The sequence below is a fragment of the Lepidochelys olivacea genome (genome assembly GCF_965140295.1).
Source record: "Lepidochelys olivacea isolate rLepOli2 genome assembly, chromosome: 5".
In the NCBI taxonomy this organism is placed as follows: Eukaryota; Metazoa; Chordata; order Testudines; family Cheloniidae; genus Lepidochelys; species Lepidochelys olivacea.
In genome coordinates, this window is record NC_140415.1 from 108,977,066 (window position 1) to 108,990,128 (window position 13,063).

The following is a 13,063-nucleotide window of genomic DNA, read 5'->3' on the forward strand; positions in this document are numbered from 1 at the left end:
CCACAGTATAATGATTTGCTGTCAGGAATTATGCTTTCCCAAAGAGAATGACATGTTACTGTAGAATACATATGTGTGGTTCTAGTACTAAGGGACCATCATCCTCAGGCTAACATCCACACTCCAGTGCTCAGCCAGAGCATAACCACATAAGATTGCCTGCACAGGGTGCTCTGCAATTTTAGAGGAAGGGTCTGAATTTGCCTCATACAACTGCTATAGTCCTTTTATTCCTAAAGTACCTTTTCTATAGGATAGCCCACAACAACTTCATCATCCACTGCAAGGACCTGATCCCCAACTCTGATCCGTCCATCCTGGGAAATAAAATTGACCAAAAAAAGATTAATGCAGGATTTTTCTTCCTCAGTGGTTTACCATCCTCTTTCCCAAATGGGACTTCATTTACAATTCTCACCTTTGCTGCTGCACCATGATCTGTTAAGCTTTTAATAACCACTCCATTAAGTGTGTCTTCTTCACTGATGGCAATACCCAGTCCCCCTTGATCCTGTGGGAATAGGAATGTACAGTCAATAAGGTGCTACATTTATCAAAGTTGAACTACACATATTCACATGAGCCTACTGAAGTTTGTAGATGTCACAGAAGTTTGAGGTTTCATGAAGGACTCAAAGCTTGAAAAAACTATTAAAGACTTATTTGGCAAGGACTCACTTTCTCATGCACAGGATAGAGAATCTAAATAAGCTTGAAATGCTCTGAATTCTAAATTTCAGTGAGGGGAAAAGCAGTGGACATGTTGTTCCTTGACTTTAGCAAAGCTTTTGACACTGTCTCCCACAGTATTCTTGCCAGCAAGTTAAAGAAGTATGGGCTGGATGAATGGACTATAAGGTGGATAGAAAGTTGGCTAAATTGTCGGGCTCAATGGGTAGTGATCAATAGCTCCGTGTCTAGTTGGCAGCCGGTATCAAGTGGAGTGCCCCAAGGGTTGGTCCTCGGGCCGGTTTTGTTCAATATCTTCATAAATGATCTGGAGGATGGCGTGGATTGCACCCTCAGCAAGTTTGCAGATGACACTAAACTGGGAGGAGAGGTAGATACACTGGAGGGCAGGGATAGGATACAGAGGGACCTAGACAAATTAGAGGATTGGGCCAAAAGAAATCTGATGAGGTTCAACAGGGACAAGTGCAGAGTCCTGACAAGTATACATTATTCCTGGATATGCTGTCCTTAGGATTTGGTGCTTACAGTCTGCTAATTAAGTTACTTGGAGCAATTTAGTCAATGATTTCACCGGGACAGTCACAGGTAAGTCCTAACCAAACTTTGCTCTGTGCTCTCAATCCAAACAGTTTTGTTTAGGTCAAACAAGTTCACAGAAGGAAGGAGATGGTGCAACCCCAAAATGTACCATGGAGGTTCTACCACTCTTAGTTTTCCAGTGCAGCATAACTGGCCTTCCTACATCTGTCTCCTGACTCCCTTGCCTACCTTTTCTTGATTGCACTGAGACCTCCAAAATCTCCAGAAGTGTCTGTGCTGGGGCCCCTGCTGCTGTTTACTGACAACTTTGCATCTGAGACAAGCAGTGCATTATTCCTGGGAAATGTAGCTATGGGACGTGCTAGATTTCAACTACTTGGGAGGAGGACCTAGCTGAGATGCTGAGGAGTTCTGGGCCCAACTGCTGCTTTAGGAAGAGTTTTTGGGACCACCTGCAAATAGAATAAAATTGCCAGTGGTCCGTCTCATCCTCCAAGGGAAGGGACAGTCCCTCTGTTTCCAGAGGGACATAATCACAGAAGAGAAACCCTGTGGCAATAAACTTGCACTGATCTAAATTTAGTTAAAATATAAATTTACCTTGGGGAGTTCCACATGCTGAATATTTGTATAAATACTGAAGTCTATTGCCGTAACAGGACTTGTAGCACTTGGTTCACCCTGAGAGAGGAAGACAATTTAGCAATGCACAACTGTATTTTAAAAATAGGCATTTGGTGTACCCTTAAAAATTGAACAATCATACATAGATATGGTGAGTCTGACTCCCCCCTCAAGCCAATTTTACACTAGTATAATTTCAATGACTTTCCTGGAGCTACTCCTTATTTACATCAGTGTAAACTGAGAGCAGAATCAGGACCAAAATGTTCAACAGCTGTGCTAAAACCCCATTTGGTTTTCCACAAGGACTTTTTCTGCTGTAAAATATAAAAACTATTAGAGTATTTTTCTACCCAGAAAGCTGTTAATCAGCTCAAATAGACTCACACAATGTTTAGATTACCTCTTGATTTTGAGGAGTCCCTGCGGGGGAAGGTAAAGATTCTACTGATTTCCCAGGGCAAACAGCCATCTGATTCACTGCATCTTTATTTCTGCAATATATTAAAGCATATATGTGTTGAAGCATCACCATAGTTCTTTTCACAAGTTTAATTTTGCTACCCTTCATTTCTTATTTTGTTTTATTTTTGGCAGTCACTATGCAGATCAAAATACAAAAAAGAAAATACGTAACCTGTAAAGTCCAAATGTTGGACTTACAGAAGTACATCACCAAAATTACCTGGGTGACAAAACTGTGATATTGGGAAGACTTTTTTATATAAAAACAGCTTGTGAAAAAACTTCATTTTAAACATGTTAAAGATTACTATCTCTAGGAAAGACACTTTAAGCACTGCTTACCTGATAAAGATGATTTTTACTTTAGATGGTGCACATTTGATTATCGAGGAAGCATTCTGATGAGTTCTTCCATAGAGAATTTGTCCATTGATCTAGATGAAGGAGAATGGCAAATATGGCTCAGAATGTGTATTTCCCTAAATTTTCACCAGTTTAAAAGTGATCTACAACAAACACTTATCTTCTTTCACCATCACGAGCTAAACATCATTTTGAAAATTTACTCTGCAATATACAACACTCTGTTTTCACCCCTCTAGTTCACAACATTCCTCCCAATTGCTTGTCTGGCTATAGACTCTCTCTCTGCTGAAAATGTCCTTCTCTAGGTTACAATGGCTTGCCTTTAGGCATATCATTTATTTCCATTTGTCACTGATCACCTCATGACTCACTAGCAGTGGATAAAACAGTCATAGGAAAAGGCTACCAGTTATAAGTACAAGTAAATGAACTGCCTCTATCCAACAAGAAAAGTTGTTATTATTCATTGATCCTCAAAACAGTGCCCAGAACGTTACAAACAAGGGTTCCCACTGTAAAGCACTGAGAGCTGGATTCTGTAACCATTTATGCACATGTGCGACTTTACTTGCTTGAGTAGACTTATTGAAGCTGAAGGGAATTTTCATGTCAGGAAAGTTACTCCTGTGTTTTTGCACGATCAGGCACTCATTTACTCAGACAATGCTGTTTATAAGCAACACTTGATGGCGCAATCACAAAAGCTGTGATGAGCACTTGGAGAGAGAACTGTGGAAGCATTTTAAAGGAAGGATTTGAAGGAGAGTATGGAGGCATGAGGAGAAGGAAGGAATTACAAGCACATGGAAGCATGGAAGACAGGTATAAAGAGACTGTGAGGGGAGGACAGGAAAGGGGGTGGTTAGCAGGAAGGCTCTGGAGGAGCAAAAGTAGCGAGAAGATCATAAGAACGGCAATACTGTGTCAGAGCAAAGGTCCACCTAGCCCAGTATCCTGACTTCTGACAGTAACCAATGTCAGGTGCACCAGAGGGAATGAACACAACAGATAATCATCAAGTGATCCATGCCCTGTTGCCCATTCCCAGGTTCTGGCAAACAGAGGCTAGGGACACCATCCCTGCCCATCCTGGCTAATAGCCACTGATGGACCTATCCTCCATGAATTTATCTAGTTCTTTTTTGAACCCTGTTATAGTCTTGGCCTTCACAAGATTGGTGTGGCAGAGAGCCCTCACTGTCCATTTAGCACTTCAATGAATGAATGAATGGCTCTAGCTCTCAGTGCCTTAGGGTGGGAACTCTTGTTTGTACAGTTCTGGGCACTGTTTGGAGGGTCAATGAATGTTGATCCCGCACGATCAAGCCCTATATGAAAAGACATTTTGACTGATTTGAACAAGTCCTTTGTAGTGAAAACTGGGCCCTGCAGCCAGTATGTGAATACACTTATCTTAGTGGATCCCCCCAGTCACAGATCCCATAGCACTTCCACTGGTCTGAAAGTGCTTGTTTCTGCATCAGCCTATTTGGAACTGGTACAGTGCCACTCAGGAGTTGCTGAGCCTCCCTGCCCCCACATCCCCTCTCCACTGGCATTCCCTTTTGCACGGTCCCCACCACACAGCTGAAGTGCTAGGGATGGCCTTGCCAGGTCTGTGCAACAGGCAGAATCTCACCCTTCACCAAAAGGAAAAGGAGTGCAAACGTTATAAGAGAGCAACTGCTGCAATTGCCATCTATTGAACTGAGACAATATTTTAAAAAAGTGTGGTTTAGAATGAGGCTCCTGTCTGTGCAATGAGGGTCCTGATATCATTGGATACCATGCAAAAGCAGCCTCAATAGGTTATTAAATCATTAGAGCCCAGTATACAAATACAGCTGTTCCAGATTTCTTTCTTCCTTTTCATTTCTTGTGACAGATGTATAAACAATACATATATATTACAACATTTTTAGGCAGACAGAGCTGTAACTAGAATGGCTTGCAGCAGTCCACAGAACCTAGTGGGAGAACCTCAGAAGGACTATTACTGTATGACCCACTACTTTTCTTAGTTCACAAACTAATTTCTCCTTCTCACCCTGCCCCATGATGCCAAAGCTGAGTTCTTCACTTATTGTATATCAAATTTTACGCAGTAGTGGTCTGACTGAAGAAAATAAAACTCCCAACCCCAACTATTAGGCACATACCAGAATGAAAATGTGATTTCAAAGAAATAATGATGGTATTACAAGGCTATATAGTTAACTCAAGGCTATATATTGCACCAAGAAACTACCACTCTACTGCCTTTATAGTCAACATGTTTGGTTTTAAGTACAATTGCTAGAAACTTACCTCTAGTAACTCATCTGCAATCTGTAACCTGCCATCTTTTCCAGCTGCCCCATTTGGATCAATTCCCACTATGAAGACACTCATCCTGGACCGATCCTTGTTGCCAGCAAGGCTAAGTCCCAAACCAGTCCTTCCTTTTTCCAGCTCTATCATGTGCAGGTCCCCTGGTAGATTTCCATAACGCTGTGTGATCTTTTCTAAATGTAAGGGGGAGAAAAGTTGTGGGCAGAAGGGCTTGAATTCATATTAGAACACTTTACAGGTCACTCAGCTCATCAGCTTTAGTGTACAACAGGCATTATCCAACAGCATAATCCCTGCATGACTGAAGCAGCACAAACCACTTCCTTTTCAAGCTAAAACTGTCACCTGTAACAATGTGTCCAGTTGCTTGGGGGCTGGGTTTAATATGAACATTTTTTAAGTTCTTTTCTCTGGGTTTCTTCCCTGATACCAATAAATAAAACATCTTTCACATGGACACATGGCTGGTGAGACAAAGGCAGCTGGGAGACTGAGTCAGCCAGTTGAGCTCCTCAGCAAAGGAAAGCAGGTTTTTCCCCCTTAACTGGTAGGTACTCTGCAAGAAAGGATCTTCAATGGCAGGAAAACATTGCACTGCGAACACCACTGCTAGCTCTTCCTCAGCCTGTACCTGTGGGGTCCCTGCCCAGAGAGGCATCCTGATCCTGTAGGCTCCCACCCAGCTCATGGTCTTGACCTGCTGGGAATGCAGCCTGCACGTCCTTGCTGAAGAAAGCCAGGAAGGGAGAACCCCCCAGTGCAAGAGGCATCTGTTGGTGGAGTCACTCAGGAAGCAGGTAAGAGAGCTGCAGGAGGCTCATTTGCCAGGAGTACAAGGACTTCACTGACAGGATGCACATGAAGACGTCCAGGATGGATGATGCAGTCAGCTGGAACAGAATACAGCAGCACCAGAGGAAGGAGGAGGACCAGCTGCCCTGTGGGGAGGAGACGACTGACTGCTAGCTAGCTTGGGCAGCAGACAGTGCTCCAATCCACACCCAAGAACTGGTATGCTGTACAGAAAACAGGTGGAGAGGAGCAGGCCCCAATGGCTGAGGAAGAGGAGCCAACTCATGCCAGGGCTGGGAGGTTCACGGGCTGGGAGGTTCACACCTAAGAGGAAGAGATATAGGGGGGTGATGGTCAGGGACTCCATTTTGAGGGGGATGGAGGCATCCATCTTCTGACCTGATGTCCCAGGAGATGTGCTGCCTGACAGGAGCCCATGTCTGAGACTTTGTGGAAAAGCTGCCAAGGCTCATCTGTCCCTCCAACAACTACCCCATGCTGCTCATTGATGTGGGCATTTGAGAACTCATTGAGGACAGATGAAGTCCCAGAGGACTGGAGAAGGGCAAACATAGTACCTATCTTTAAAAAGGGAAACAAAGGGGATCCAGGGAATTATAAACCAACCAGTCTAACTTTGATACCTGGAAAGATACTGGAACAAATTATTAAACAATTAATTTGTACCTATCTACAGGATAATAGGGTAATAAGTAACAACCAACATGAATTTGTCAAGAACAAACCTTGCCAAACCAATCTCTTTTCCATTTTTAACAGGGTTACTAGCCAAGTGGATGGGGGTGAAGCTGGAGATGTGATATATCTTGATTTTAGTAAGGCTTTTGACAATCCCAAATGACACTCTTAGAAGCAAACTAGGGAAATCTGATCTAGATGAAATTACTATAAAGATACATACATAACTGGTTGAAAGACCATATCAAAGCATAATTATTAATGGTTCACTGTCAAACTGGGAGGATGTTGCTAGTGGGGTCTCACAGGGTTCTGTTCTGAAACCAGTACTATTCAATATTTTCATTCATGATGTAGATAATGGGGTGGACCGTATGCATATAAAATTTGTGGATGATGCCAAGCCTGGAGAGATCACAAGCATTCTGGAGGACAGAATTAGAATTCAAAATGACCACGACAAACTGGTGAACTAGTCTGAAATCAACAAGATGAAATTCAATAAAAATGAGTGAAGAACTTCACTTAGGAAGGAAAAATCAAAGCAGCCAATCAGAGCCCAGCAGGCTCAGATAAAAGGAGCTGCAAGGTCTGAACAGGTCAGTCCCTGGCTAAGACCAGAGGGGCAAGGAAAGGTGGAAGGTGCCCCATTCTAAAGCCCTGCAGCAGGACTGGAATCCCGCAGGACCGCTGCCATAATAGCGGGAGTGGTATTTAAAAAAAAAAAAATCCCATGCAGGGCTCTACTCCACTCTGGTCAAAAGAGCTTGATGGGTTGCATTTGCTAGGAGCTCTAGCCTTAAGGTATTGAACAGAGGTAAAAAAGAGACCGGAAGGGAAGACGCTCAGGGAACGTAGCAGTGACCAACCAAGGAAGCAGTAAGTGGCTGCTGTTTATAGGGTTCATAGGTTGGGACCCGGAGTAGTGAACAGGCCCAAGTTCCCCCACCAGCCACTGGGAAAGTGTCCTAAGGCCTGAAAAGGGAACAGGGCTTGGTTAGAAGACTGAGTGAAGGGCGGGACTTAAAGGACTGAGGATCCTGGTGAAAGCTAACATTTTGTTGAACTCTTTGTTATCCTGGAAGGGGTTCATCCATTTTGACTCTGGGACCTAGCTGGAGGGCTGAGCCACTGAAGACCTGCCTAGCAAAGTCAACAACCTACAAAAGGTGCCCAGAGCAGGAAAAGGCCTGAAGTATCAGAAGGCACTCAAGATGTGACTCCATGACAGATGGTCTGCGTACACTTGGTATTCACTCAGTGTGGGAGAATGGACTAGGAAACCTCTCGAGGTCCCTTCCATTCCCACATTTCTAGGAGTCTATGGTTACCTCCCACCCCAAAGATTTTTTCTAAAAGCACTAGTCCCCCTGCCTGCCCACCCACACCCATATTTTAACTGCAGGTGAGATTACATTCAGATAACAGAACTGTATATGCGATTACCATGGGTGACATATACTACATTGAAATTGTTATTGCGGTTCATTATGTGCAGGGCAGAACTTACATTTACCAGGACTAGCACTGAAACTGAATGCACAGAACAAGGGCAAATGATTTTGTGTTTCAAGAATGTGCAGCTGTCCAAGCAAAAGTGAAAGGTGAAAGTAACATTTTATACCCAGATACATGAAAATGAAGGAGTTCAACCTGAGCCCCAACCTACTCCACATCATTGCTATTTCAATGCTGAGCTTTTCAAATAGCACAAAAAATAAACTTACTCCAGCTGTAACCAAACTCATCATCATCTTCCACATCCTCTTCCATTTTGCTGGAAGATGATTGTGCAATTTCACAGCTCATTCCTGAAAATGCTGAAGGAGGGGGCAGAGGCAAGTTACTAAATGAAGTCTTTCCTGGCTCTGAATCTGACTGACTGGATGCCTGTGGAGAACAAGAAAAATGCCGTGACTAAATATATGCAGACTCTAGAGTAGAGCAGAGCAATCTAGTACATGAAAATATCAAAACGGCAATGACTATGGCTTTGAAATTAAATAACAAGCACCAGGAATTCTAAACAAAACACAGAGAGGCATCGGGAGATCAGAGATGTAAAGAACACTAGGCAAGAAGGAGTAAGTCTCCAAATGTATTTTTAAGCAAACAGAACTGACATTAAAAGCCCAATTCAGTGAAGTTTTGTGTGTTGCTTTATGCCTGAGAAACAACCTTGTGTGAAAACTTAATCGAATTTTTTCAATATTCAATTTGCACAGACTTTCTTTTTTTATATCTAAAGAAAAAAACTGACAATTTCTTCTGCTATAATTTTGTATATATACAAACAAGGGAGAGATGGAACAATGGAGTTAAGGTAGCTTTGAAGAATCTTGTAAAAAGAAGAATATTTAGTTGAAATGTTGGTAGAAAGGCCTATTTAAAAAAAAAAAGATGGTGAAGAACACAAGAATACCTTCTTCCAAGTCCTTTACTTGTCTTCTATACAACCTATGAATAATCATGTCAAAAGGGAGAAAGATTTGGCCATAAAAAGGGGGGGGGGAATACCTACTCTTGGTCTTGTGATTAATTTCTATTAAAAAAAATAAAAAACAAAACTATACACACACAAATTACTACTGCAAATCATGGTCAAATCCTCAGCTCCTTAGTCTGGCAAAACTTCCATTATACAGTTAGGTTGCTTGAGGGAAATGTGATCAAGAACTGTATGATTTGGCTCCATCTTCTTAACTTGTATCATTTTTATTTATTTGGCACTGTGATCAATAGTAAACAATAGGCCAGAATGGGCCATGAGGGCTTGGTAATTGATAAATCAGGTGATGAGAATCGCAACTGATAGATGTCCCATGAAAAACAGTACCATTCTGGGTTTCAGAGTAGCAGCCGTGTTAGTCTGTATCCGCAAAAAGAAAAGGAGTACTTGTGGCACCTTAGAGACTAACAAATTTATTTGAGCATCAGCTTTCTTGAGCTACAGCTCACTTCATCGGATGCATGCAGTGGAAAATACAGTGGGGAGATTTTATATACACAGAGTACATGAAACAGTGGGTGTTACCATACACACTGTAACAAGAGTGATCAGGTAAGGTGAGCTATTACCAGCAGGAGAGTCGGGGGGGGGAGAGGAACCTTTTGTAGTGATAATCAAGGTGAACCATTTCCAGCAGTTGACAAGAACATGTGAGGAACAGTATTGGGGGGGGGCATAAACATGGGGAAATAGTTTTACTTTGTGTAATGACACATCCACACCCAGTCTTTATTCAAGCCTAAGTTAATTGTATCCAGTTTGCAAATTAATTCCAATTCAGCAGTCTCTCGTTGGAGTCTGTTTCTGAAGTTTTTTATTGAAGAATTGCCACTTTTAGGTCTGTAATCGAGTGACCAAAGAGATAGGGTAGGGTAGGTTCCTGGGTTTCCCTATACCGGAAACCTACTGATCGCTATGCCTATCTACATGCCTCCAGCTTTTATCCAGACAACACCACACGATCCATTGTCTACAGCCAAGCTCTAAGATACAACCATTTGCTCCAGCTCCTCAGACAGAGACAAACATCTACAAGATCTCTATCAAGCATTCTTACAACTACAATACCCACTTGCTGAAGTGAAGAAACAGATTGACAGAGCCAGAAGAGTACCCAGAAGTTACCTACTATAGGATGGGCCCAACGAAGAAAATAACAGAACGTCACTAGCCATCACCTTCAGCCCCCAACTAAAAATACATCATCAAGGATCTACAACCTATGCTGAAGGACGACCCATCACTCTCACAGATCTTGCGAGATAGGCCAATCCTTGCTTACAGACAGCCCCCCAACCTGAAGCAAATACTCACCAGCAACCACACAACAAAAACACTAACCCAGGAACCTATCCTTGCAACAAAGCCTGTTGCCAACTGTGTCCACATATCTATTCAGGGGACCCCATCATAGGGCCTAATCACATCAGTCACACTGTCAGAGCTTGTTCACCTGCACATCTACCAATGTGATATATGCCAGCAATGCCCCTCTGCCATGTACATTGGCCAAACTGGACAGTCTCTACATAAAAGAATAAATGGACACAAATCAGACGTCAAGAATTATAACATTCAAAAACCAGTCGAAGAACGCTTCAATCTCTTTGGTCACTCAATTACAGACCTAAAAGTGACAATTCTTCAACAAAAAATCTTCAAAAACAGACTCGAACGAGAGAATTAATTTGCAAACTGGATACAATTAACTTAGGCTTGAATAAAGACTGGGAGTGGATGTGTCATTACACAAAGTAAAACTATTTTCCCATGTTTATTTTCCCCCCTACTGTTCCTCACACATTCTTGTCCACTGCTGGAAATGTCCCACCTTGATTACCAGTACAAAAGGTTCCTCCTGCCCCCGCCCCGGCTCTCCTGCTGGTAATAGCTCACCTTACCTGATCACTCTTGTTACAGTGTGTATGGTAACACCCATTGTTTCATGTTCTCTGTGTGTATAGGTTTCAGAGTAACAGCCGTGTTAGTCTGTATTCGCAAAAAGAAAAGGAGTACTTGTGGCACCTTAGAGACTAACCAATTTATTTGAGCATAAGCTTTCGTGAGTTACAGCTCACTTCATCCTTCATCACTTCATATCCTTCACATTAGATATAGCACACACTTAGAACAACAAGACAGTTGCTGGTGGCTGACAGAATGATACAAAAGACTCAATCTTACACAAGCAATTACTGCTATACACAACCTTCCCTTGGCACTTGGAGCTTTAAGTGAATGTGAGGCATTCGAATTGTTTTGAATACATTGTGCAGAAAGCATCTGAGAGTTCAAAGCAAACTGCTGAAATTCCTAAAATGATGTAGGGTATTAGATCAGTCTTTATGAGAACTGAGATACTTACTAGAACCTAAATTGTGGGAGCACTCTCTGAAAAACTCAAACACCAATGTGGACAGGGAGGGTGATGTTTCATAAACCAGTGGTTCCCAAAGCCGGTCTGCCGCTCGTTCAGGGAAAGCCCCTGGCGCGCCGGACGGGTTTGTTTACCTGCCGCATCTGCAGGTTCAGCCAATCGCGGCTCCCACTGGCCAGGGTTCACCACTCCAGGCCAATGGGGGCTGCGGAAAGCGGTGCGGGCCAAGGGACACGCTGGCTGCCCTTCCCGCAGCCCCCATTGGCCTGGAGCGGCGAACCGTGGTTAGTGGGAGCCATGATCAGCCGAACCTGCGGACGTGGCAGGTAAACAAATTGGTCCGGCGTGCCAGGGGCTTTCCCTGAACAAGCGGCGGACCAGCTTTGAGAACCACTGTCATAAACCACACTTATTGCAAAAGAGTCCTAAACTTCAGAATTGTTAGCAAAAGCACACATTAGCGTTCATGCTGTACTTTTATGCTTAAAATGCATATTCCTAACTGAAAAAAGTAAGTAGAAGAATTTTACCTCAAGGTGAGGGTACAGGAGTTCCAGAAACTCAATAAGCACTTCCTATATATTCACTGGAGGCCATATAACCTTAAATTAATGCAGGTGTTTGTGGGAGGGTAGGGGGAGCGGGGGGAGTCTACACAAAGATTAGGGAAGGACATGAAACAACTAACTCAGTGTAGTACACAATTTCTAACTCAAAGTAATGCATCATTTTAGTCATGCTCTTTGTGAACAATGGAAGTGCCTAAAATGTTGCAGTACTCAATACAATGATCAAGACAACAATAAGATGGTTTGCTATCCAGTAGCTCTGGAAAGACAGGTGTACTTCTGTATATACAAATGAAATTCCAGTGGATTTATCATTAAAAGAAAGCACAAAGTGCCATATATTGATGAACAAGGATCATTTCCTTATGTCTCGCTATATGTACATGTATAAACTCTGCACCTGTTTAAGCAAATGCTGATATGAAAGCCAATGAATGCTCAAAGTCTTCTCTGCAAGCAAAGAGTAAAACAAATAAGGTCCTAACAACAATTAAAATGTACAGGACCAAATTCTGTATTCCAAATCACTGTAAATTATGCATGCATCTCCAAGGACAGAATCTGGCCCTTTTATTTACACACAAGACTTCTGTTCTCTGAATTGGGCCCTAACATAAGGCTAAAATATTTTGACTCTTGACATACCAAAATGCAAACATCTGACAACACATGGAGCCTTCTGGCTACCCAGGGGGCTCTGGTCACAACCAAGCATGTATTTATAATGGCAGTGAATGGACAGCAGTATCAATTTCAATGTAGCAGACCCATTTGGAAGGAAGATCAGTACTTTCCAAAATTACCACAGGCCACATACAAACAGGCATAAACAAAACACAGCACAAAAAGGATGTGTGACACAATCACAAGTTACTGTAACTTTCACATGGAGACAAACCTTAAATGGTGTGGGGGCAAAAGGGTTAGTTGGGGAACAATGGAAGGCAACCCTAACAGGATTCTGCACATCCTACAGTAACAGAAAACAGCAATCCATATATTACAGTACCTTTGACAATATGTAACATTAGCAATATGAACTCATGTTCACATATTTTTAAGTGACAGGTGTATTTTATAAACTGCAGTAAATTCACA

The 13,063-nt window shown here is 42.5% G+C and overlaps 1 protein-coding gene across 12 annotated transcripts in view; it reads right to left on the minus strand.

The window, feature by feature from the left end:
- MPDZ (multiple PDZ domain crumbs cell polarity complex component) overlaps positions 1-13,063 on the minus strand; it is a gene marked incomplete at its 5' end in the record, with an annotated part of 133,938 nt that overhangs the window by 25,514 nt on the left and 95,361 nt on the right. For all 12 annotated transcript variants that reach the window (XM_084628273.1, XM_084628274.1, XM_084628271.1 and 9 more), the window contains 7 exons: positions 243-317; positions 419-511; positions 1,834-1,914; positions 2,261-2,351; positions 2,665-2,756; positions 4,996-5,192; positions 8,238-8,400. In XM_084628273.1, the coding sequence (XP_084484399.1) occupies positions 243-317; positions 419-511; positions 1,834-1,914; positions 2,261-2,351; positions 2,665-2,756; positions 4,996-5,192; positions 8,238-8,400 (792 nt within the window). The remainder of the gene's footprint in view (positions 1-242; positions 318-418; positions 512-1,833; positions 1,915-2,260; positions 2,352-2,664; positions 2,757-4,995; positions 5,193-8,237; positions 8,401-13,063) is intronic.